The sequence below is a fragment of the Xiphias gladius genome, chromosome 17 (assembly GCF_016859285.1).
Source record: "Xiphias gladius isolate SHS-SW01 ecotype Sanya breed wild chromosome 17, ASM1685928v1, whole genome shotgun sequence".
Lineage (NCBI taxonomy): Eukaryota > Metazoa > Chordata > Actinopteri > Istiophoriformes > Xiphiidae > Xiphias > Xiphias gladius.
The window spans coordinates 7,751,959-7,778,605 of NC_053416.1; the positions used below are offsets into that span (position 1 = coordinate 7,751,959).

Here is a 26,647-nt window from a genome sequence, read left to right on the forward strand (position 1 = left end):
AACTCCCTCGTCTACTGCTGTATATAAACTTGTCTCAACTCTCCAACCCGTGCCAGGTTGTTCGGCCACCTCTGCGGTACAGATGCTGAGGCCAGCTTCAGTATCTTGCTCCTCGTGGGTTTTTCTTGTTCTCTTCTCTTACTTCTAGTTTCCATGCGCTCGGGTACAAACTCCCAGCCTGCTCCCATTTCCAGGCATCAAAAGCGCTCGTCCTTGCCCGTCTCCCCCATTTCAACATAGATGAGGATAAGCCCTCACTTCCCAATTGTTGGTAATAATGGGGTTTATTTTGTTGGCCAGCTAACTGTAGGCTGTGATGTCAAAAAAATGAGCACCAACTGAAGCAATACTAAATGAGTCAGTTAATAATTTAAGGCATCGCCACATAATTCTCACCAGACATTTGACTTAGAGCTTCTCCAGACCTCTTGGCATGAGCTGCAAGTTACTGTGCAAGATTGGATTTCAACTGAAGTTTATAAATCACTTCTGCAGCATTGAGGTAGATACATTATGTGTAATTCTGTTATTTCGCTTTGTAGTTTTAAACTGCAAGTGATAAACGGGGACAGGTGCAGGGAAACTTCGTATAATCTGAAGTGATACACGTCTCTCAAAAATATGTAGAATGGGGACAAACAAACCTGAAACACATAATGTGCTGCAGACACGAATAATGACAATATCACTTTTCTCCAATGCAAACGGATAACATGACATTAAACTGGACATTGTATTTTCTCCATTTCTTTGTCTCACTTGAAAGGGTTCATTAAAAATTGACAGAAAAAAACACAAAAGGTGCTTTAAGACACAACTAATCTCAAATGCTTGGTTGATCATGCGATCCAGAAATAGCCAGCCTCGTTACGTGACGCAATATGTCCCTGATTCGAGACCGTCATGAGACGCATCACAGTCCTAAAGAGTTATCCAAATCCTCACAGGTATTCAGTTTGCTCATTAAAGGAATAGCTCCAAATTTTGGACTTTTCCTTGTTTGTAAGCTTCCTGGCAGAGAGTTGGATCAGACGATTGATACCACTCCCACACCCCTCCGTTAAATATAAGCTTACAGTGAGCAGCCAGTTAGTTTAGCTCTAGACAAAGAGTGAAACCAGGAGGAAACAACTAGCCTGGTTCTGTCCTGTGGTAACAAAATCTGCCTAAAGCTCACTAAGTAACATATCTCATTTGTTTAATTCATACAAAAACCAAAGTGTAAATGTTCTGTTTTATGGTGAGTTATGTGCAAGACTGTTTTTTGGCCAGGTAAACTTCCTGGAGTGGAACGAGTGGTATTTCTCTTTCACTCTTCATCTATTCACATCCGAAATATGTAGAGAAATATGTTGATATTTTATGTAAAATATAGGATCAGTATTAACAAAAACTGTGGGTAAAGGTTGACAGAAACAACACAACTTTGTGTGTTGAAATCAATGGTTCTTCATAAATGTAGGCATGACATAATAGCCCTGTTTTCCAGTTGAATGAAATGGAAAATGGTGGATAAATCTCACAAACACACATTTGATCCAGGATCACGGATATGCTTTTAGATCAATATCATCCTGTTCCAGAAATTACTTTCGTCCCAGTAAGAACTCACAGTCCTCTACACAACTGTGCAGTAAGAAACCAATACAATAACTAAACACAGTAAAAATGGAAATCCTCTCTGTGAAAAGGTTTGTGAGTCTGTTGTTTATATGAAGTAATCGCCCGTGGGAATACCGGATGTTCCAGTAACCGAACATTAATCTTGCAGCATAATTTAGTCCGTATTTGCTAGAAAAACTCAACCAATATTGACAACTCCACATGACAGATTGTTTTCCTCTGTAAAAACCCACATTTATTTATTGTATTGCCTTAGCAGATCACATGAGCAAGATTGAGATTTAGAGACAATGATATCAGTTCTTACTTTATATCATAAATGTACTGTAGGTACAACCCCCAAGCGATTACGGAATGAGAGACCCCTTGAGAATATTGTTTAAAAACACAAAAAAAGAGGACCGAAGTTTCTTCAGATGAAATATGAATGATAAGTCAAAGGACTGTAGCCACTCGCCAGGGTTTAGACAGATGCTGCTTTGGCCTCTACCCTTGGCCGGTAAAGTAAAGTAAAATATTTTTTGTTCCAATTTTTTGAAAAAAGGAATGTTTAGTTCTCTGACTACTGCTTTCCGCTGCTTTGTTGACATTTTTCTCATCTCTATGTTCATGTGTCTGTGTCACATTTATGTCAGACATAAATCTTTTTTTCTACATTTCCATGTTGTATAACAGACATTATAAATCTGAACCACGTTTTGGCATCAATTGTTCCTTAAGCTTTTAATGACGTTGTTGTCATCCTTTTTTTTTACGTGTGCCCTAGTTTCCGTGTCTTCAGTTTGGCGATCATACGAAATTAACATATCTAAAAATTTAGTTTTTGAACCAAGTTTGATAAATACACAAATATTCTCTTTATTCTTAGTGACCTACTGTGAGCTTGTGACATATGTCTCTAGGGACAAGTAGCACCTGTAACTACTAATACTTCCCCCGATAAACACGGTTTGGACAAAAGAATACTCTGCTGAACCTGCTTTGTATCCCATCCAAGGGTTTGACCCAAAGGCTCAGTGCACTCTTCCCCTCCAAGCTCATTGCCAGACAGCTCTGTTGTCTGTACTCCAACTCTAAATTAAAACCAGTTGGCCATAGCTATGGATCTAAAATTTACGGAGCTCGAGGGTGGTGTGCAGAGACAAGAGCGAAGTGCCACCAAGGATTTGCTTCATGATCGATGTGCTGTGATAGAGAAGCATTATCAAACCACTCCAAATGTGCCAGTTTCATTGATCTCCGACAGTGTGTTTGGATTTTGTGTCTTATAATGGATTCAGTAAAAAGATAAATGTGCAACAATAAACTACAGGGTTTGCAGCTGTTATCTGCAATCCTTTCTTTTTGTATAGGTTTTTTTTTTTTTTTATGGGGGTTGCTATATCATAGTTGAATAGCAGGTAAGTAGTTAAATGAAAATGAAAGAAAATTGAGAGCGCCAAGAGGCAACATCGGAGGTAACTTAAAGTACAATAAAATGAGAAGGATTTAATTACATTAAAGGGTATATCTGCAAGCTACATCATTCTTATAGATTTGCATATAAAGATTAAAGAGAAAGTGTAGAGAACATGTAGAGAAAGAGATTGAAGCACTGCTATTTTTTGTGTCTTTCTTTTGGAAATATATAACCTGTCAGGGTCTTAATTGAATTAAAATGTACTCGTACACGAGGCCTATGTCAATTAAGAAGGGCTGCTTTAAAACCCCTCAGTGTCTGTTTGCTGCCGCTGTGTCAAAAGTTGCATTTGGTCTTCTAGGAGTCATAGCTCAAAGTCAAAAGTCAAATCTTAACTCACAGACTTGATTCACATATTTTGGGATTCAGCACAATTTACACTTTCCAAATCTTCCTGCACTTTTCCACAAATTTCTAAAGTCCATTTCAAATAAGTGTCCATAATTTCACTTAGAGATGATAAAAACGAAAAAAAATGTTCCTTTTTGTATAACTCCAGAACTTGCCAGAGAATTGTTACATTTTTAAGTTTTTCTTCAGTATCAAAGTAATCCAGTGATGGTTGCCTATACATCCATTGAAACACTGCAAACAGGAGCTGCTAATCGATAATGCAGCGTCCTTTCAACGGTGCCAATTTGCCAAATCGTAAAGAAATATAAACCAATTTATAAACTTGATTTATAAGTTAGAGACTATTTTAGCCTTCACCTTTCATGTCAGAAATGAGACTCCTACTGTCATTCTCTTAATATTACATGCTTTCCACAATAATATTTCAATGATACAAATGAGCCGCTGAAAACGAGAATATAACTGTAATCCTTTAAGGACATAAACATTAAAAGGATGAAAGATGAAGACACATGTAGAGCGAAGAGGAAGAGAGTGGATGATGCCGTCTGTCTTTGAGAATATCCCAACACTGAAGTTTGCCGAGACTCAACAGACAGTAACAGACAGCAACACGTGCAAACGGCCAAGGCAGAGCAGGATTTGCTGTGCAGATCAGTGGATCCGTTTATGCTTCTGGCCAGTAGTTCCTCCATAGAGTGAGTGGTTCCTCCAGGGAGAGAGCAATTATTGAGTCTGTGGAGAGAATGATGTCACGCCTTGCAGATGCTTTAGGGGCTCGAGTTGTGTGTGTGTGTGTGTGTGTGTGTGTGTGTGTGTGTGTGTGTGTGTGTGTGTGTGTGTGTGTACGTGTACTTGTACTTCTATCTTTGTGAGGACCAGTCTGAGTTCTATACCTTACAGAGTGAAGACATTTTGGCCGGTCCTCACAACCTTCAAAGGGCTGTTTGAGGGTTAAGACTTGGTTTCAGGGTTCAGGTTAGAATAAGGTTTAGGTCAGGGTTACGGTTGGGGTTAGGCATGAGTGTCAATGAGTGTCCTCACAAAGATAGAAGTGCAAGGTGTGTGTGTGTGTGTGTGTGTGTGTGTTTTAGTGAATGTTTGTGTGTGTGTGTGTGTGTGTGTGTGTGTGTGTGTGTGTGTGTGTGTGTGTGTGTGTGTGTGTGTTTGAGTGAATGTTTGTGTGTGTGTGTGTGTGTGTGTGTGTGTGTGTGTGTGTGTGTGTGTGTGTTTGAGTGAATGTTTGTATGTGTGTGTGTGTGTGTGTGTGTGTGTGTGTGTGTGTGTGTGTGTGTGTGTGTGTTTGAGTGAATGTTTGTGTGTGTGTGTGTGTGTGTGTGTGTGTGTGTGTGTGTGTGTGTGTGTGTGTGTGTGTGTGTGTGTGTGTGTTTGTTTTGAGTGGTGGGAAAGGGTGAACTGCAAGTGGATGCTTGTTGCTTAAAGAGAAGAGGTATGGAGCATTATATGGCTTTGTACAATTAACACACATACGCACACACACATACACACACAGACACAGGCACAGTTTTGCCATATTTCAGCACTAAAGTCTAATGTTTGCTTAGTAATAGCTAATTTATGAAAATTTTTGTTTTTCTCTCTTCCATCGTATTTCTCTCAGAGCTCAATGTGCAAGCGACCCTTTGATTTGAAGTAACACAGGCTGCCAAGTCACACGAGGCCTCTGATAATCCTAGTCAAAAAGGATTTTCAGTACAGCTTCACTACAGTGAGGTCATTAGATAAATGTGGCAGTGTAGGCTGAGATGTGTTTTTACGCTGGGAAAATCTTTCTGATGCAACCCATAATCCAGGTACACGATGGTGGTCTAGGTCAAATATTGGCTGTAATTCTGTTTCTAGTTTCAGAATATCCATGTGCAAAAGAGCCAAAGTTAATTTCAAAAGTTGCATTAGAGAAGCTTCCTCTCTAAAGCTATTGAATAAAATCAGACATACACATTTAATGTCATTGTTTTCACTTATTCCTTAAGTATCAGGCAAGTGTTTAGTTCTTAATTTGCCTTTATTGTGCAGAATTTGCTGCTGAAGGTACACCAGTAATCAAAACATAGCATTTAATCATACGCGGGCATCTGCTTTCCCTTGACTAGTCTCTAACACAGAACATGCACAGTGACATCATCCAATACCAGCCATGATCACAGGGAGGATTTTCCAAGGAAATAGGGTGTGCAAAATCAGACGGGGGAGGACAGGAGGGAGAAGGGCAGGAAAAGAGCCAGAGTTAAAAACGGATCGTGGGAGGTATACGAGGACACAAAGGGAGGAAAGCTGTGTGCTCAATGGCACGTTTGGTGATAACAGTGACGAGACAGAAACATGCACAGCACCTGTTTTATGTGATGTATGTGGGCTGTTCTGGCCAGATGTTAGGGTGTCTGACCTTATGTCTGGACTAGTCGAGGCATCCCTCGGGGCAAAGCTAATGTGGAGAACGACACACAAAAGTTGTGCAGTGAGCAGCAACTCGGAATGACACGGATTATCACACAAGGAGTAGGGTTGGAGTAAACGCCGACTTTTAAGCTTCGTCCTCCTTGAGAGTCCATTTATTCTGAGACCATAAAGACAACGCAGTTCATTTGCCAGGACACATTGCTGCAACACAATAGGGGTATGTGAGCGCAAGTATGGAGATATACTGGGCTATTCTAATCAATGGTCCCTTGAAGTCAAATAATATTAGTTTCTTGAATATATATGCACCTAATAGTAAACAATAAATAGAAGAACAAAAAGTGGCATACAGGAAAAATACAAGGCATAAAAATTGTGAATATGATTTGTTTTCCGGAGACGTCACCAGTAGCAGCTACTAAGTTGGATAATGAACAAAGCAAAAACCCATAGCAAGATATGGAAACCACAGTTTGAAGGAGGAAAAAGTTCACAATACAGGTGAAAACAGCACAGGCCTGTTTTTTTTTTTTTTTTAAACGCATCTCGGGTCATCACTCACCGGCACTCGACTGAACAACTTGACTTTACTGTCACTAGAGTGTGAAACCATCTCCATATGAAAGCTGGGAGTGTCTCCCGAACAAGCCCTCCACGGTGAGATAAAGTGCTCCTCTTATGCCTGCAGTGGCCATTAATACTGTGGTCATTAATAATGAATGTTTAGGTGGACTGGAGTATTAAGATCGTTGAATTGTGTGTCACTATGTTTGCAGAAAATTCTCGGTTTTGCATTTAGAGCATTTAAATTGATCCGTTTCTGCTTGTATGAGGACATTAGAAAATAAACTGCTGGATGGCATGGATTTTTTTTTTTTTTTTTTTTTTGGTTATCTTAGGTGTGTTTAGTTAGAGCATCTCAGATCTCACATGTCATGTTTTACTTACTGAGGGTTTATCTCAGTTATAGAGGGCTATTGTGAAAGTACTGACATAATCACAATCGTGGTCATCCGGATTTTAACTCCTAAATATCAAATATTGTTTGACGTTATCAGGGGTGGCCCTAATGAGTCTGCGAGTAATTCGGGATGTTTAAGACTGGATCTGTAAACCAGATAATCTGGGATGAACATCATCACTCCTCTGATTGTCAGGATGGTTGAATCGGGGATAAATTGGCCCAAAACTCCTATAGTCTGAGCCCGGCTTAAGACTTAAGACATCCCTGTTACTGCATTATTATTACTTGTCCCGTGTGTGTGTGTGTGTGTGTGTGTGTGTGTGTGTGTGTGTGTGTGTGTGTGTGTGTGTGTGTGTGTGTGTGTGTGTGTGTGTTTGTGTGTGTGTGTGTGTGTGTGTTTGTGTGTGTGCGTGTGTTTTGTCTAAGCGCTAAGTATCAGTAAAAGAGGGGATAGAAGGAAAGGAGGAAAACAGGAAGAAAGGAGAAAGAAAGGGGGAAAAAGGGAAAGAGAAAAGGAAAAACTTGTCCATAAAGGCATAGCCTATTCTAAAATTATAATTTTCAAGAGAGTTCAAGAAGAAATATTACTGCTAATTTCTCAGCAACAGGGTGTATTTTTGGTTGTTTTGTATCACTGTTTTCTTTTGTCTTCATGTGGTTGTTCTTGTTTTTAAATTGCTATTTTGTGATCTTGTTTTGCGTGTTTGGAAGGATGAAAGTGCTGCATCTGACTTGAAAAGAGAGAACTGGATTGTTTCCCCCATTCGAAAAAGTCATTCAGCAACTGCATTTCGACTGTTAAAGTATATCTGAGTATTTTGGAGGACCAATTCAAATAGGATTTGTATTTGTTTAAATAAAACATAATTATTTACATTTTTCTGTTTGTTCTGTTTCACCATGTCATTAAAATGTGATTTACACTCAAGAAACAATTGCATCAATTCTTCCATTTCTTTTTTTTCAATTCAGTTTTAATGGTCAACCTTATGCCACCCAAAATCCTTTGAGTCAAACACCCACCCCTCTTTAGAGTTTAAAAGTGGCTGTTTAAAAGTTGTATTTTTTCTTCAGTGGCAGAGAATAGCAACCGTAGTAAGCTTGAATTCATGTTGGTTCTTTGTTGATTACAATGGTCATGAGTTACAGTGGAAAGAAAAGAGTTGAAATGTTCAAAGAAACTCTTGAAACCATTCCTGTAGCTTAATCCGTCGAGCCTGGGTCATGTGCAACATCGATGGGTAGATGCAGTTCAGGCCCAATGCAGGCCCAAGCCTATTGGACTGTTACAAATTTATATGTATTTGTAACAAATCAATTGCAAATCTATGAAATAAAACATCTGTTTTGTCAACTACTAGGTCAATATTTCTAATAATCACAAAACCACACTAACTTTTGACTTTCTCCTCTTCATCTGATTCACAAAAGTTCACTTTTCAGATTTACCTTTTCTTGGATGGCAAAATATTTCAATCACAGGTGGCTATGCACCCATGCCACAACACATACACATAAATTAGGTATGCAAACCAACATACACACCCACACACAATTCTTTTTTCTCCTTTCTCTTTGTCTGATTGTGTGTGTGTGTCTGTGTGTGTGTGTGTTTTTTTTTTTTTTTTTTAAAGTTACACTTATTGTGGTTTCGGGCTTCGTAAATCACCTCACTGCCTTCATACCTTGGAACATTTTCCCAGGCGTGCTCTCCTCACCAATAAGCTCAGAAGTCTCCAGCAGAGTATCACTGAATGACATGTGAAAGGTAATTTAGCTTGTAGTTAGATTTACTGAGGCAACCTCCCTCATCTTATAAATCAAACCCATACAAGCTTATGCTTTATCAAGGAGAGCTTTCCTTTCCAGCTTCTGATTGCTTCAAGGCAACCTTTTCTTGGACTATTCAAAAAAAGGGAAATGGTTTTAATATGGTCTATTTTCTGAAATTATAGGATTTATCATAGTCCTTTTTGAGATTTGTCCTCTCACTGGAACTGATTTAAATTTAGAAGATGATGTAATTTATATAGATCAATTTAAATACAAAGAATAACAAGCAGGACATAATTGATCTCCAAGTTTTCCATAAAAACTCATTGCTTTTGGCGTCCTGGTAGCAATACTTACATGTGTTCTTGATACTGTGATTAATTTTGCTGTTACTCAGACAGTCATATACCAGCAGCACTTCAGACAACACACTGGATTGTCTTTTGTAACAAATAATAGTTTACCATATATATCCCAGCTACATCATTTTGTCTGACGTTTTTTCAATTTCTTCAACAAGCATGTTAGCTTCGTAAAACATTATCAAATGTAACTGAATAGATGTTGAACTCTGTTTTGCCCGCAAAACGGATTTGGACAGGAGAATGTGGGCATGTGAAGCGTGCTACAGACAGCAAGACCACGGACAGTGAGGGAAAGATGTTGGTTTTGGCAGAATATCTGTTCTTTTAGGAGAGATTACAAAGAGACAGTTTCTTTTAAATAAAAATGTATTGATTTTTGCTTCAATCAAAAACGAACCGGGGAAAAAATCTGTTAGACAATTCATAAAATATTACATAATAATATCTAGACTTACTTTTGTCACATCTGAACTTGTTTTCGCCCAAAAATCCTCAACATGTGTTTAAAGTTTTGGGTTCAGCACATTGGAAATGGATGGCATCGACTTTAGATCATGTCTGTAGATCACTGTCTCACTGCCCTGATATTGATATAATGATCAATATCAGGGCAGTGAGAAAGTGATCGGTGTTTTGTTTTCCTCTGTACTTTTCTTAATATTGCAGTTGATGTAAAATTACAGAATAATTATGGACTAGATGAGACAATCACCAATGATTCTGGGTTATTTTATAACCAAAATCTTAATCTGTCAGGATATATTGGACAACTGATTTTGAAACAGGAAAGAGGCTATATTACTTTAAGTATATTTATGGCTAAATCAATTGACTGATGTCATTATACCTCATTAATAATAAAGAGGTACAAATAATATCTTTAAGATGCATGTTTTTATCTCAATACAGTGCTCTAGGGAACTCATTGTAGCATATCTGTAAATGAATTTGACCCCAGTCAATGTTGTTTGGCTTTGGTCTTTCTTCTGCTTCTGCAGCATAAAAACCTAATAATGGCAAAAGCAGAGAGCAGCAGCACAGTTGCTGCAGTCAGCAGTAGTAGCAGTACATCTAAACAGTAGTACGAGTACCAGGGCATCTTATAAGCCTCTGTACGCAGGTGTGGAGCCCCTTTATTGCGCATCACATATTCCACCCAGAAGATGGCCTCATCCATGGGTACTATTGGCCGATCTCTGTGCAAACGTGATAGTCTTTGCATGTTCTGTCTGAAGCTGTCTTGATGGAGCACTTCCTTAAGACTTTGTTCAAAACTGTGGCTGTTAAGATCACCTAACTGAAGGATCTTCCCAGCTCCTCTCTCCTGCAAGCGTAGAAGGTTGTCATATTGGTCAAAGAACAAGGGTATGCCAAGCACAGGGACCCCGTGGTAAATGGCCTCCTGGACTCCATTGGTTCCTCCATGAGCCACAAAGACTTTGGTCTGTGGGTGGCCCAGGAGGTCCTTCTGCAGCATCCAGTCCACTATCAGAGTGTTGTTGCCCAGAGTGGAGGGACGCTCCCCTTTGTGCCTCCATATCACCTGATCAGAAAACAAAAAGAATCATTATGAATTTACTGCATATCTGCACACAAGCAGAAAAACAATATAAGGATGTTGCAATCAGTAATCAGGCTGCAGTAAGCTCAGAATAGCATGGGACAATCTAACATTAACAACAGTTTTAAAAGCTGGGTTCTGAGTAATGTCTTGAAAATTGAGTAGTGCAGTATAAAGTGTTCCACAGATGGAGCCCTTGACTTACACAGCACCATTTATTAGGTAACATTAATGTATTTTCAGCCTGTCTATAAATCCATCCATCCGTTTTTCTATACCCAATCGTTATGATTCATTAGATGCAGACTGCCAGTCTATCGCAGGGCTATATATCCCTTTTTAAATTTGATATATTCCTTGAAGGACTGATTTGTTGATTTTTAGTCATTTAAGAATTTCTCTATTTCAGAACTAGTATTGCTTTTAATTTGATCTATTTAGTAATGGATTAATTGCTACATGAGAATCTCCAGGTCTCTTTGGGCCAAACAAATAGCATTTTGAGTTGCACATTTCCACCTTTTAACATTTCACATCCTTGCAAAGTGGATCACTGACTATGTCTTACCTTCTGAGGCATCCTGGCAAAGACGCTGGCAATTTCATCTGCAACGTCTTTGGGCAAGGCGTTAACCAAAGTTCCTAGAGTCATGATGATCACTCCATGCTCCCCAGCACTCTGAACAAACTCCTCCAGGTCTGCTGGCAGAGGTTGAACCGGCTTGCACTGGAACCCTCCTATGTAGACAACATTTGGCATGGTGGGCCGAGGGAATTCAAACACAAAATCCGACCTGAACAGCCAAATGTCTGCTTCTTGAAGAAGCGAGATGATGTCACATCCACCCTCAATATATTTATCACAGATGGCATCGTAGCTTGGCCCCACTAGGAATTTCTGCTGGAACACTATAGTGCTATAGAAAAACATGTTCTTGATCCTCTGCATGAAATTCATTTTGTCAGTTAAGCCCGATCCTGGCATTGGGATGTAAGAGAGTGGTGAGGGGGCTATTGCAAAGTGGCCTTCTCCACTAGTGATCCAGCGAACATTGAGCACCATGGGCAGTTTAAGATACTTGGCTAGTAAAACCCCTGGTGCTATGGCTGGGTCAGTGAGCATAAGATCATATTGGGAATCCATTAAGCTTTTCACCATATTTTCATCATCTAATAATTGACCGAGGGCAACAGACCACAATGAATGGGCCTGAGAAATCATAGAAAAGAAATCAATGGTCATTTTGAAGAAAGTAAGTGCTGAAGCCCCCTCTCTCTGTGCCTGAAAAAAATGATTAGAAAAAAAGTGTTGAAAAAGTGGAAAATCAATATTGTCTTGATATTTCAATGACTAAATAATGACCCATCTGGGGCCCAATGCATCATCCATAATGACATACCCTCATCTGCTCCTGTAGGTACACATCAAAAAAGTCCTCTAAATGCTCACTCATTTCAACTGAAATGGTTGTGTAGAGAGGAGACTTTTCTGGAATGTACCAGCTGCCTGAGGACCTGATCACAGTGATATTGTGTCCTCTGGCATGGAGTTCTTCTAACAGGATCTTCATATTGACCCAGTGGCTGCCATCTACAGGGAACACCAGAATTTTCCCTCCATTGCAAGGTGGTGTGAAGGAATTCAGACATACACCCAGGAATACAAATATTCTACACACACGGAACCATGGCACGGCTCCTAAAAAGTAGACAAGAGAAATAATGGTGTTTAAATACTGAACTTCAAAATATTATCCAAGAAAAGTTTGTGCCTAACAAGTATATGGAGTGGAAATTGGCTATATTATAAATGAAATTTCACACACTAAAAATATATTATGGTACTATAAAACAACATGATAATGTTCCTGAAATTCACTTACCCATGCTTAAGACAGAAGCTGTTCTTGCCCGCAGACTGACAGTCCATATAAAGAACGCCTTACATATTTGAGTTCAGATTCCAGACTCAGACTCAAAGATGATTGGTCCTTTCACAGGTAAATGAGTTACATGTGGCATGTGTTGATGTGAGGTTACGGTGCTGCAATGAATGTTCTGCAAATAACAAACAAAGGGATTATTTCTTATTTTTCATGTCATTATAGCTTTATTACTTCATTTAATCATGTTGTTAAAATACTGGTAGTACACTGTATATCGTGTGTAGTTTTATTAATGGGTTTCTCTCTGTCGTGCAAGAACAGTGCTTTCATTATATGAACCTTTGACATCTTTCATAAGGTTCTTAGAGTGGGTTATGCAATGTTTACCCGAATGAGTTTCCCACATGTCATGTTAAACCGTAAAAAAAAAAAAAACAGTCAGGTTTCCTGGATAATGTATATCATGCTTTTAGCAAGAAGTATTCAAATTCTTTACTGAAATAAAAGTACCAAAGCTTCACTATAAAAATACTCCATTACCAGTAAAATTCCTGCAGTGAAAACATTACTTAACTGTAAGCGGTTGACCATTGTCAGGAAGATGAATTTAAGTAAAAGTACTTCATGCAAGAAAAAGGCCCCTGTAGGTGTTGTATATTATATCATTACATTATCATCACAGATGTATTAATGTGGTTGAGTTGGAGCTAATTTTTTAATTATTTTATATAGGGCTTCAACTAATGATTATTCTCATGGACCAATCTGCCCATGTTAACATGATCAGTTCATCAATTGTATGTTATGCAAGCCCAAAATGATTAATTTTACTATAATCTAACACAAAGAAAAGCAGCATATCCTCACATTTGAGAGGTTGAAAGCATGAAATGTTTTTGTTTTTTTTTTCATGAAAAATTGAGCCGAAGATCTTTATCAGAAGAGTTGAAGATTCATTTTCCGATTAATAACAGCCAGTCAGGTAACCCTCCCACTGTCCTCGGGTCATTGTGACCCGCGACACAAGTCTCCGCGACATACCACCCAAGGCTGTGCACTTGCATACTGCCCTACGTGTGGTAATTGGGACTTTAGTGAAGGCGGCACAGTTTCAACAGGAGGACACGGTGTGTGTACAGAATATGAGGACAACGGGAGGGTTTATTGACTAATTGAGCTTTGATTTTATACTGTTGGGTAGTTTCATCTTTTACATATTAGGTTTTGCATATGAAACCTGAATCTGCACAGTAACTGGTAACTAAAGCAAAAAAGTAAAAAGTAAAATATTTCATGAAATGTAGCAGAGTAAATGTATAAAGTAGTATAAAATTTAAATACTCAAGTAAAGTACAAGAATCTCAAATTTTTATTTAAGGGCAGTACTTGAGTAAATGTACTTTATCACTTTCCACCACTGCATTGGATGAGTTAAACTGGGTTATTGCTTTTATCATTGCTTTTTATTGCTTTTTTACATACTTACTTACTTAAGTGCAGCCTAAATATTAGTTTAACTGAGAGAGAGAACCAAAAGAATAGTTATCTAATCTATCTGACTGTGACATTTATGGCATGAACCTCTGCGCTCAGTACTCTGGAAGTCCTGAGTCAACTTATATTTCTGTTAGTGTGACTCGTAGCACTACTCCATGGCCAGATTTTTTTAAGGTGAAAAAAGTTGAAAATAGTTACCTTGTGTTTTTCCGTCTGGACAGGGCCTCACACCTGTACCATTGTACACTGGGGCTATGAATTCTATTAAAATACTTGTGAGCAGCGGTAATCTGAGTGAATGGATCCAATGTAAAATGAGGACTGCAGCACCTGCTCTTCTACTTCTGTATGCTTGTCCTTATTTAGAGTCTGTCAAATATCGCATGTCTGATGGAAGTGAATACTTACGTTTAAGCAAGGCAGAAGTAATGCCGATTCAATACAGTATGAAAAATCAATATGATTAAAGTATATCCGCTTGTTGATACAACATGTGAACTACAGTATGCAATAAGCTTACTTCTTGTTGTTGATGACCTGTGACAAGGAATTTGAATTAATTTGTGTGAAAATGGCTGATCAGTAAGTCAGTGTGACAAATGTTTGATATTTATAAGACTGTCCATGGCTTCCTCTTGGGAAATGTTTAGGAAATGCTTATGTATATCACCTTACAGGCTAATGGGGCTAATGCAGTTGAGTTGGTCCTAATTCTGGTCCTAAGTGGCAGAACTTTTTCTCTTGGCTAACAAGGAAAAATGAGGAACCACCTTTACACCACATTGTCATAATTAGTAGCACAGAGCAGGCCTCTGTTTAGATAATCACGGGTGTCCACACTATGCTGATATATTTTAAAGATAGCCCGCATAGTTTATGAGTCAGTTTTAATAATATTGTTTCCTTCTCTTCTTGAGTCCAATCTGGCTTCTTTGGTTTCCCTGTTTTCCACAGACTCACTCAAGAGAAAAAAACAATCGATCCATCTCTCCTTACCAGGGGAAAAACAAAGCACACATTGTGTACTCTTTGCTGGGTCCCAATCCCTGCCATTTTCTAGTGCCTCATTAGTATGAACTTAATAAAAGGGTACATATGGAGGTAGAGGAAAAAGATCAGGTACACAGTGACCCCCACCACAAAGCTGGAACGTAGTTTTGGATATTTTTACGGGAAGGTAGTTTGAAGGAGGGAACATTCAGTGGTTATCTAGAAGCATCACAGTCTGGTTAAAATCCATCACTCTCTATATGGAAGAATTGGAGCAGCAGGTGACTGTTTAGTCTGTGGCAATTTGGGTGGTGGATGCCAAATTTTGACAACAAGATCTCCCATTCAGCAAGAGCTAAAGATGGTAAAGATGCTGTGCCTAAGTCGCCAGAAGAAATAACACCCATGGTAAGATTTATTTCTTTGACTTGTGCTGACTGAACGATTCATTATTGTGTTCAAGTATACACAGGATGTTTGAGTGCTAAAATATGAAGTAACTTGACAGATGCCATCAACGCCTCTGTCATTAGAATTTAACGGCTTTACAAGAATAAATTGATTGCTCAGAATCACTTGGCGTACGCTGGTATTTAACTTGCCCCCCCCCAAGAGCACTGAGCAGACATTACAGGAAACTGCTTTCCATCCGCTTTTATAGTTTGTGTTCCTTACTTTCCCGGGGGATTCCCACATTTTGGTAGTTGATTCCCGCCCCAGCTGTAGGAGGAAAGTAAAAACACACCCTATAGATCAGATCATAATCTATTTCACGGTAGGTTTGACAGACCTTGTCCTCCATCGGCTGTCGAATAATCCATATGAAATAACCACTTCAAAATGATTAACAGTGAAAAGTAAACAATCAAAATAACATTAAAGTACAAACCTACTCAGCCATGCCTGCAGAAGGCTGCCGTGTCATATATCTTATGTAAGAACTTAAGTCTGAATAAATAAAAGCTGCCATTACAATATCAGAAGGGTTATTTTTGTTACAGTCTGCACAAACCATTTTCATTTGTCAGCAGGGCTCTGGACAGGATAATGACCATGTGGAAACCCAGGGATGTCTGACTCATGCACCAGCGAGGGGTCTCTGCAGCCCTGCACGTGATGAATAAAAAAAGAGTTCAAAAGCACGGAGCGCACGGATTATAAGAGCAGATGGACAAACGAATGGGGAGAAGTTTCTCACCTGCATTTTGTTTATTCGGTGACTTGGTCACCTCCATTGATTCACTCTATAGCTGAGTTCTAAGTTAGGGTTTTAGTTTTCTTTTCCATCTTGAAACAGCACATTAAATAGATAAATAAATAAAGTAATAAACTAAAATAAATGTAAGTGACAGCTATCCTGACTTTCAAATGTACAGTAAGTATAAGTAATAAAATATTTTTTATCAAATAAAACCAATTTGAATTTAGTTGTGATTGCTTATTAGAGCTGCAAAAGACAGAAATAAATAAACAGTGAGGCAGCGGCTTTACATCACCTTAAAGTAGGTAAAGTGATTATAATTTATAGATATTGTATTCAACTAAAGAAGTTTTGATTAAAATAATACATCTGCATGTCATGTCAAACTAGATCAGTTTAAACAGTTCAAACAAGGTTTTATCAGCCATACAACCAAGGCTGGATATTAGTGGGAGTGAGAGACGTATGAATGGAGGAGATAAAAAACTGATGCATCTCCAAAATGTTATTGTGTTGGGTTGGGAGTGGTAACGAATGGTTAAGAATGGTAAGGGATGGAGAGCAACCTTTTCAGAAACCCCATCTGAGAATAGCAGAGGTGCAGGGAAGCCCTCCTGAGAGGGAAGAAAATCTTTGGCAACAGCATGTGGAAAAGATGTGCAGCTTCGACAAATGGTAAGCTTTTTTTAACTAAGCAACTAACAATGTACGTTTGTCATATTCCATAGCTAAAGGCAGAAGCTAATACAAACACATGGAGTAATCAAAACATGCCAAAAATGTCAGTCTAATCTGTGTCTGTTACTATCGTTCTATAATCCTGTTAGAAAGACACAATTCTAATCCAGAATAAATAAATAAAAAAAGGATGTTAAGAACCTAGTCTCCTAAAGGTCTAAAACAGGGCAGCAGCTAGTGTCACAACTCTGCAGTTACCTGGGAGTCTCAGGTGAGGGCAAATATGTTCCATACTGCTTGCAGATCCAGTGAGTTCAGAAAGGAGAATCATTGTTATACCTTACTGGTTAAAAGAAAAGGGGTCTGGAACTGTTTTTTTTACAGTTTTTTTTTGTTTTTTGTTTTTTTCCAATACAACAAGACAAAAGTTGAAGACCACTGGCAGCAGAAAAGTGATGTTGAATACTGGGTTGGTCTTTTCAAACTGGAAAGCTCTAAAATAGACAGAGGCTTTTGGATTGACTGACCAAATTGACCTTTTTTAAATACATTCATTTTCACTGGATGGACAGTTAAGAAACTTTTCAGGGAACTCCACTGGAAAAATCACTTAGTGGCCCTTTAAACTGCTCAATACGGACACATCATTCTGGTCACACAAATGGAACCTGGGCTCTCAGACATAACTCCTCTGATTACTTCTTTTTTCCATTCAGATTGAGAAAGAGCAGGTATACACTTGCCAAATGACTCTCCTCTTACAGTGACATTCTGTGTCAGTGTGTGTCCATGTGTACGCGTCCGTGTCCGTGTGTGTGCACGTGTGTTTGGAGCAGAGTTGCTCAAGTTTCTCCGGGGTGGAGATGATGATGATGATGAACTCAGTGTGTTACGGCAGGATCCTGCAGCTGACAGATGAAGACCTTAAAAAACAAACACAACTGCAAGATACACCCTGATGACGTTTCTCTCTCGTGTGCCAACCTGCTCAGGGGAGAAACATACTGCACATGCAAGCTCACTACAGAGCGGTGACTTTGCTGGACTTTGATTTTGTTATTCACACAGGGAGGCCTTAGTTTATTATTCAAATTTACACACACAAAAACAGACAAGCAAACTGTCCTTTAATTTTCTAGCTTCCTACAGTATCTACAGTCTGAATTAAAGGACAGATGGGGTTCTCTGAGACAATATAAAGCTGATTACAGGCTCCATCTTAGCCAACTGCCTTTGATTTGTTTTTGATTTTTTTTTTTTTTTAGGTGCTTATTCTAATCACACTTTGCAATCTAACTTCAGTTAGATACAACTGAAGAGCCCCTTTTTATTATGGAATCACGTTGGATCATTTCAAATCACCACAAGGATGTGTTGACCACTGTCCATGTATACATACACAGACAATTTAAAAAATGTCATGACTTTTTTTTGTACATAGCACAAACTAAATGTGTGCACCCTGATGAAATGAAATAGCATTTGCAAATGTAACCTGTAATAGAGGACCATACCTGCGTTTGTGATATGCAGCATACACTATTCACTACGTGAGTAGACACAACTATTTTCCAAATGCTAATATAATGTTTTTTTAACAATCGTTTGTTTCATTATTCAGTAAACCGGAATAGTTGGAAAATAATCTTGGCTGTACATATTTATTTTTTGTTAAATTCAATTTACTTCATAGCTGCATTGTGATGCAGCTGCAAGCAGGGACTGTTCTGGACGCCTCAAGGGTCGGATGTCTGAGTTCCCCCGAAAGCAGTTAGTCACACCAACGATGAAGCCTTGTCAAAACGGTTCCTGGTCACAACTGTATCGCGAGTTGATCTTCATGTAGCTTTGATCAAAGCAAAAGGAATGCAACAGAATGCTCACGTAGTCCTCCCAGGCAAGTTTTAAAGATCTGAAGTTTGATTGACAGCACTGAAAGGAATAGAAATCTAAAAACCTTTAGTGTAATTTTGAAAATGGTTGGCTACAGTCTGTGTGATTCGTAGTATGTTAACACATGCAAAAAACATTAGAATGCCTCTTTAATCTGAGTTCTTGTGCCGGGCAAGTTTTTCGTTAAAAAATGAACGTTCAAAAACTCATGATCGTCTTTCTTTCTTATATTTCCAGCATGTCTTGCCAAAGAATCCTCTCATGATGCTTCATTTCTTAGTCATTATTTATTATCCCAAGCAGATGACTTGATTAGAAGAGAACAAAGGAAATGGCTAATCAAGCAATGACATCTTCGCCTTCACCATAAATGTAACAAGGAGATGTAGCCAAATAACTGTCCGAACTCCATCTATTTACCTATACAAAAACAAATTGTCGTCAGGAGCTCAGATTTCCTCTCGTGACTGCAGACGGATACAAAAAAAAACAAAACAAAAAAAACTTGTCTAACCCAGTCAACATCTATGGTGCTATCCCTCACAAAGTCATAACACACACACATAACACATAAACAACTGTAAACAGTACGGCCTTTTGGACTTACTTTGGTTTACATAAAGACCCCACACAGTAAAGGAGTCTGCTGCATCATTTGCAGTCTATAAAGTGTGGAAGTTACTGATACAAAGCATTTTCTGCGTTGTTTTTAGCTCCCTGACCGACTGTCCCAGACATACAGCATATTTGACAAGTGAGTCTGAAATGTATTTCAGTTGCAAAAATCCACAGAAAAACCACACAAAACATTTTAACAACTTTAACCTCTGCTTCATTTTCTTCATCGTGGAGTAGGTTCAATCATCTGGGAGCGATCAAAAACCCCTCAAGGTTTACGAGTTCACTCTATTTCACCATCTTCATCGCTGGACTTGACTCAGCGCAGGCCCTTTACACGACCCCTGCACATGTGCACACAAATGCAAAGGCGGACGCACGTGTGAACACACTGGTTGTTTTTTTCACCCATAAAGTTCAGTTTGTCTTTCCTTCTGGACATGGAGAACGTCAGTGTAGCACTGACAGCTCTCTGGAGGGGGCGCGCGAATGCACACGCATATGTTACACGGCTGTACATATTATGAATGCACATACACACGAATCGGTGTGATGACTGGGATGATTTAGTAGTAATATCCGATGCATTCCTATTTCTGATATCTTGTATTCAGATGGGTTCTTTGTTTTTGTTAAGAGGCAAGTTTGACGGCGGCTCCTCCAGCCGACTCAGCTTGTTAGCTCTGCACAGGGAAGTCCTGACCTCTGAGATTGTTAAGCACCAGAGTAGTGTTCGTATGAGGTTGCCTGTGTTACCACAGGTTATAAGACAGTAATTTGTGTTTAAACTTCATGTTGGCATGTTCAGCGGACCGGCGACCCAGAACATGCCGGAGGGATTACATATCCCATCCGCCACAGGATCCTCCAGGGAGAACTGGAAGAAATGGCTGGGGAGAAGGATGCACCAACTTGTTTAGCCCGCTGCCAGCGTGACCCGGACCCAGATAATTGGGTAAAAATGGATGGACGTCATGCTGCAGATTAACAGTGTGCAATCACTGAGTATTGTTTTTCACAGATTCTGTGTTTGCTCTAATTAGCAGACAGAAATACACAAATTAAAATATATGTTGATGACAAGACAACGGCAGAAAATAGTATGACCTGATCCGACTTATATTTATGGAGCTTGGTAATTCTGTAGTGGTGAATTAACACCTTTGTTAAAGAGCAGTCTGTTCCCCCCTCATTCATATGAAAAAATAATGTTTCTGCATGTTGTATAGGAGTGAAAAGTCCACTTTTAGGAAACAAAACAACATATTGTGAGGTAAAAAACTTGGAAAGTTGATCAGAATAACAGCCCTCACAAGCCCCTTCAAAGAAAGCACTCCGAGCAGGCTGCTTGTATCATTGTATCATTATCTGCACAGACGACACCGAACTCTGTGGCCAACACTTGCTGGCTAACAAAGCGCATACACGGGAAGAGGAAAGGGCATGTCTGCCGTGCGTCATTCCACATAGGAATAACTTTTTCTCTTTCTGGTAAAATTCCCCTTTGCTGAAACACATTAATCACTAAAATGTATCTCTTTAGTAAATACTAAAGGCCAAACTTGAAACTCTGCAGCGCTCCAGCTGTCAAACCTGATCAAACCATTAACTTTGCGTTATGCATGGCACACAACATAAGATACATGCATTATTATACTGTACCTCTACTTATCGCTGTGCATTCACCTTTTTATCAGCTGTTTGAGGATAAGGATTCTTCTGAAGTTGTCCTCATATCTCTAATAAGCCAATATACTATTTGTGGGCTTTTCAGTGTGTGGTACAAGCTAACTGAGTGTTTTACTTATGACCTGACAGACTTTGGACTGTTCAGAGTAAGTGAAAGGGCATTCACCCTTATCAAAGCAGGATACCTGATATCCATTTCTTGCGCTTACTGCCTAAAGCAAGACTGATTTTATTTTATTTGCTGTAAAAGAACAAGATATATACTCATACGGAGATTTATAGCTCCATAAACAACCACTTAGGACATGAACCAAACAAGACTGGCAATGTCCTGTATCTTGGAAATTTTTAGAACGTGATAAACACAGGCTACAATTCGTGTATATTCTGTATGAGTGTGTGTTTAGGTGTCAGAGGGCCAGGTCCATTTACAACATACAAAGTAAAAGTCAGAAGTGTTTTGCATGAACCAAGCCTGTGTTTAGGACCTCATGCAGAACACAGAATAGTTTAGTCACACCTACTTCAATGATCTCTGTAACTTTAACATTTCACTGGAGAGAGTCTTTTGACAGTTCCATAAACAGTGAAAAGGTTAAGGCCACAGTGTGATGTAAGCAATGGAGAAAAGCTAGTTATGAAACCATCACAACACACATGTTCAACACACACACACACACACACACACACACCAAAGCCACCAACGCTTCCTCGAACTAGGCAACAAAAGTTTATGTGTCCTTGTGGTGCTATAAATAAATAAAATAAACAAATGACTTATGCAAAAAGTGAAGGCGGCAAAATATACGTTTAGTTTAAGTTGCCTCAGCTACGCTTTAAGACGACATTGCGTGGCTACTGAGGGAATAATGTGGTTTTCTAAAGATGATATAAGTGAACATTCAAAAATGTCATTTTTGCATTATGGCAATGCAAGTTCTGCAAAATCATCAAACACTGTATCAACATTGTGCTTGGCGGTCAGGTTGCAGGCAAACTAAAAAAAAGAAAAAAGATATAAGAGTCATAGCCATGCCGTGGAACTATATATCTGCAATACATTCGTTCAACAGAAAGGTGTCTTTGTATCATCTCTGCTGTTATTATTTAGCAAGAACGTGGAGGAACTGAAGCTTGTTACATATTACGTATAACATACTTGCATCCTCTGAATCTAAAGCAGTGCCTCGGCCTGATTGTATATGAAATACCTCGGCACTTTGTGATTGTAAAGATATAAATCCATTTTCAAGAACTGTAGAACCCCCTCCCCCAAAGGCTCTCGCCAAATGCTGTCCATATGAATTGCTGAGTAGTTTAACACAGAGCCAGTCTAAGAAATATAAACTACACTACCTGTCTTCTGTACTCGCCCACTTTAAAATCCCACTCAGGATCACCTTAAGCTTCAATTGCATCCCCAGGCGTGAGACTCGAGACCCGTTCTTCCCACCTCCAGTGTTGTCTGTAATGTCAAACGCCTTTTAACTTTCCAGCCCTGAGTTCGAGCCAAATATCGGCCTCCCTCCCAAAAGGAGTCTCGGCTCCTTCCTCAGAGCCTTATAACGCAACAACAGACCTAATACGTCAAACGGAATGTGTGAAAAAGATATCAGTGTATTCGTTCTCAAATACTTTTCCAGAAATTTCAACCCTCACACTACACACATACTATATATACACGTGCACAAGCCAGAAACTACTGCAGTTTTGTTTTTTTTCTTCTTTTACTGGATTTTCCCTGTATTTGGGCAGTGCAATAAGTCTGGGATTTCACAACTTTGATATCAAACCTGGATTTGACGTTATTTTTACGAAGTTGGAGGCTCATATATATCTTGGTGTCATCAACATAAGGCTGAGGTATAAATACAGCAAGACAGGTCTAGGTGGTTAACCTTGTACAAAATTGCAGGACTGTTGTGTGTATTATGTCCTTGTCATCCCATACTTCAAGCAAAGTAGATTTAAAGAACAATTTGCCATCTGTTTGCCATAGGCAGCTCTCATTTCTTTTTGTCTTCTTTTCTTGGCCCAGAGTTTGTTTTTAGGAGCACACCACATAGTTCAGGAAAGAGAATAAAAGCTGCTTATATAAGTGACCTCCCGACTAATAGAAGTAGTCATATTCCTCTGTGCCAGTGTATGTTCAAGACATACTGTAATGTAGCATTAAAAGTATCGAATGTAATTATTATTAAATTTAAGTCTCGGAGAGCCAAGCCAATCTTCCAAACGGAGAGGAGTGTACTGAATCTCTGTTTCCAGAGGGGAAGTGCTGTCTTAGGGGCAGTGATTGACACACTGGACTTTTTACTTGACACAGACCAGAGTGAGGAAGCGCCACCTTATCTTATCTACAGTAAGTTCAAGAACTCTTACTCAACTTCAAACAACTCGCATCAACATTAATAATTTCCCCATCCTGACAGCACTGTTTTTGTTGTCAATAAATGTCCTTTTGTTTAAAACAAATCACCAGTGGCTAAGTGGACATTTTTCATCCTAAACCGAGCAACACACACACACACACACACACACACACACACACACACACACACACACACACACACACACACACACACACACACACACACACACACACACACACTCAAAGCTCTGAAAGTATCTAAGGGGCTGTGTTAACCTCAGGTTGTTTCTTTTCACTAAGTAGTCACTATTTATCATTTGTCTCTAACACCAGTACAACATTCTCTTATTCTCTTCAGACTGTGAGCCAGACAGTGGACAGAGCCATTGTTCTAATGCACTGGCATCCATCAGCGTATGAATTTATTGAGGTTTCAGGTCATCTGTCAAATTACCAAGGCCGGTTTATGTGGTCGATCGGTCGGAATTTGCAGCCAGCAATGTGAAAAAAAGCATGAAAATCCCCTGATCTGCTGTTTCTGGAATATTATTCTGTCTGCAGACAGAATAATCAGACATTGACACTTTAAAAGGCACTGCCAGTGATGTCATTGCACAGAGGCACCGCACGGACACACACACACACACACACACACACACACACACACACACACACACGCTATAATGTACAACCCTCCCCTTGTTCTGTCCTCTGTGACTTATCCTCTCAGTTTTTCCAGCATCCCATGTCCTTGACAGTTTTGTTGAGAGATTTACAGGTAAGGAATTTACAATTAATCCCCCTCATCAGTGCGGGCTTTACTATAAAAGTGATGGATCGACAGCTCTTTAGGTTTCTCCGGAGGGCTGGTTTGAAATATCTGACACACACTGAACATCCAAAGCTGGTACTCTCCGAAATTTCAGCAGATTCAACTTACACACACACTCAGCACCCCCGTGATAATACCAAAAGCAACAGAACCATATGTCTCTGTGCCGTTTTACACCTTTATTTCATGCTTTGCAGTTCACAAGAAATCTAGTTAAAAGCTTTGCACTTTCAATAATCGCCCATAAAGTGTAACAACTGATTGCTCGTAATATCAGGGAATTCCTGGCTTCAGACATTCCCCGATATTAAAGGATTTCACAGGGAGTAAATTATGCCAGTGCCGCCACTTTTCCACAGTCAAAAGCGTCTTAACTAAGCCAACATGTAACCACAATACAGTTTATTCACTCTGACCTTAACCAAAATGTGTACTTTGGCCTAATTCCGATTTAACTGCATTCTTTTCCTTACGCTTACCCTTTCAGATACGACAGCATAACATATGTACCGGTCAGTGCTCTTTAACACACCCCCTTCACCTTTTTCATCACTGCATCTTGTAACTGTCAGTCCAGCTCCGGTAAGGTGCCAGCTGGCTACTGGCCAATCCACCGCACACCCCCTAACCTCCGCTGTGATGGCAGGCAGTTACGTATTTCCAGGACTGTATTTAGAGAAGCACTGACAGGATGTGCCAGCTTATTATTCCTGCGGAGGGTGGATGTTCTGTGATGCGGCATGAATCAAAACACTGGCTGCTGACACCGAGCACCTAACTGGTGCCCACTGTGTTTTTGTTATTTTTCGAATCATTCATACTTTCCAGAAAGTGTGAATTTAACTGTGTGAATGCTCGAATCCATCCAGCCCAGTGAGGCTTATCCCATTTCAAACAGAGCACCGCACTCAGCCCTGACGCAGCCCACAAGCTCCGTCACTGGCCCTACTCCACTGGTAGTAACGTAACTCATGTGAGCCAGATGCACCGGCTGAAAAAAATTCCTACATACAGCTTGTGTAATATGGAGATGTGCTCTCCATAAACTGATGTGATTAATCTGCCGAATTTGATTGGTTACTTTTTAGACCCTTTTGATTTGCAGATTTTGGCTCACAAATCTTACTGTTCTTTTGGGAGTCAGAGCCTCGGGGAAACTTGAAGTGACAATATATGAACACCAATGTAAACATGCATGTTTGTTGCTGAAGTAGTTAGTTATTTTCATTGCGGCCCAGTTAAAACTTAGTTTTGATTTTTTTTTTTTCTAAAAAACTAAATGATCAAGTGATGCCTTATGGATTGAGACAATTTTCCCACTTCTTAAAATAATTACGCCATTCAAAAACCTACTGGATTATCTGAAAAATGCACTGTTGCCAGCTGAAAACGGGGCAATTTATATAACCTCATGAAAAGCTGACATTTTGGAAATAAATGATTTTCTTTCTTTCTTTTCTTTTTTTTTAATTAATTGATTTTACTTAAAATTCCAAAATTCTTTACATTTGTGGAGGCTCCGTAGTTCCCTCCATATCCAACAATGATTGTGCTGAATTTTAAAACCTACAGGAAGATAGAGAGACATCACTGTGTCTTAACTTGACCGGAGTATGACTTGGATAAACCCACATCAGTATCAATATAATGTGAATAAAATGATTATCAATAGAAAAAGCTGTTTGGTTTCTCAAATGACATAAACCTATGATTTACTCACGGTACACTTTATAATAATGTATACACCTACATGAAGAAATTAAGGCATTCATCATCAAACATTTTTGTGTAAACTTATTACACTTGAGTTCACTTAACACGTGATAAGTATTAATAATAGTTGTCTTGAGGTATTTAATAAGAAGCTGTAGAGTCTGCGCTGACAGACAGATTGACTGGTGATGTCTCCGTGTTACTTGGGGCTGAGTCACAGCTTCCATCAGTCAAGCGTTCTTTTTTTAAGTGCTGGTTACTGGCCACGTGCCCTGGAGCTCAAACTGTAAAAACCAGACGGAACGATAATAAGATAGTGGATCTTTTTTTAAAGCTGAGTGCCTGATAAAAACATCTGTGCAATGTACTGGCTCCAATATATACTGTATACATATTTTTTCTAAATTTTTTTTCTAAAAAGTAACTCCACACTATCTATTATTAGGCAGAAAATGTTGCATCGATGCTGTATATCAAAATAAAAAACTGCTGAAATATAAAACATGAACAGCAAAGTCCTCAGTCCTCAGCATGTGCACAGGAGGTGTCAAGTTTCCGCACCACTCTTGGGTAAGTTGCTTTTTTTTTGAGCTGGCTACCAAACTATTTGCGCTGTCACAAAATCCTGCGTAATCGTACGTGCACGTGTTAAACGCAGGTTTAAGGTGGGCACAGAGAAACTTTCCTCCCTCAGGAGATGGAGGTGAACACAGCTTTCCGGTGTCAATCGCGAGGAGGAGCTCAAACATCCGGGTGGAG

General features: G+C 39.3%; 1 protein-coding gene across 2 annotated transcripts; it reads right to left on the minus strand.

The window, feature by feature from the left end:
- Positions 1-8,458: 8,458 nt before the first annotated feature.
- ugt5d1 (UDP glucuronosyltransferase 5 family, polypeptide D1) lies at positions 8,459-21,060 on the minus strand. 2 transcript variants are annotated; one of them, XM_040151397.1, is made up of 6 exons: positions 20,970-21,043; positions 15,906-16,000; positions 12,404-12,578; positions 11,921-12,219; positions 11,089-11,802; positions 8,459-10,502 (listed from the first exon to the last, which is right to left on the minus strand). In XM_040151397.1, the coding sequence occupies exons 3-6, from the start codon at positions 12,405-12,407 to the stop codon at positions 9,918-9,920; spliced, it is 1,602 nt and encodes a 533-aa protein (XP_040007331.1). In that variant the 5' UTR covers positions 12,408-12,578; positions 15,906-16,000; positions 20,970-21,043; the 3' UTR covers positions 8,459-9,917. The 2 variants fall into 2 exon arrangements, with proteins under 2 accessions (XP_040007331.1, XP_040007333.1); XM_040151399.1 differs by lacking the exon at positions 15,906-16,000 and having other exon boundaries at positions 20,970-21,060.
- Positions 21,061-26,647: the final 5,587 nt, after the last annotated feature.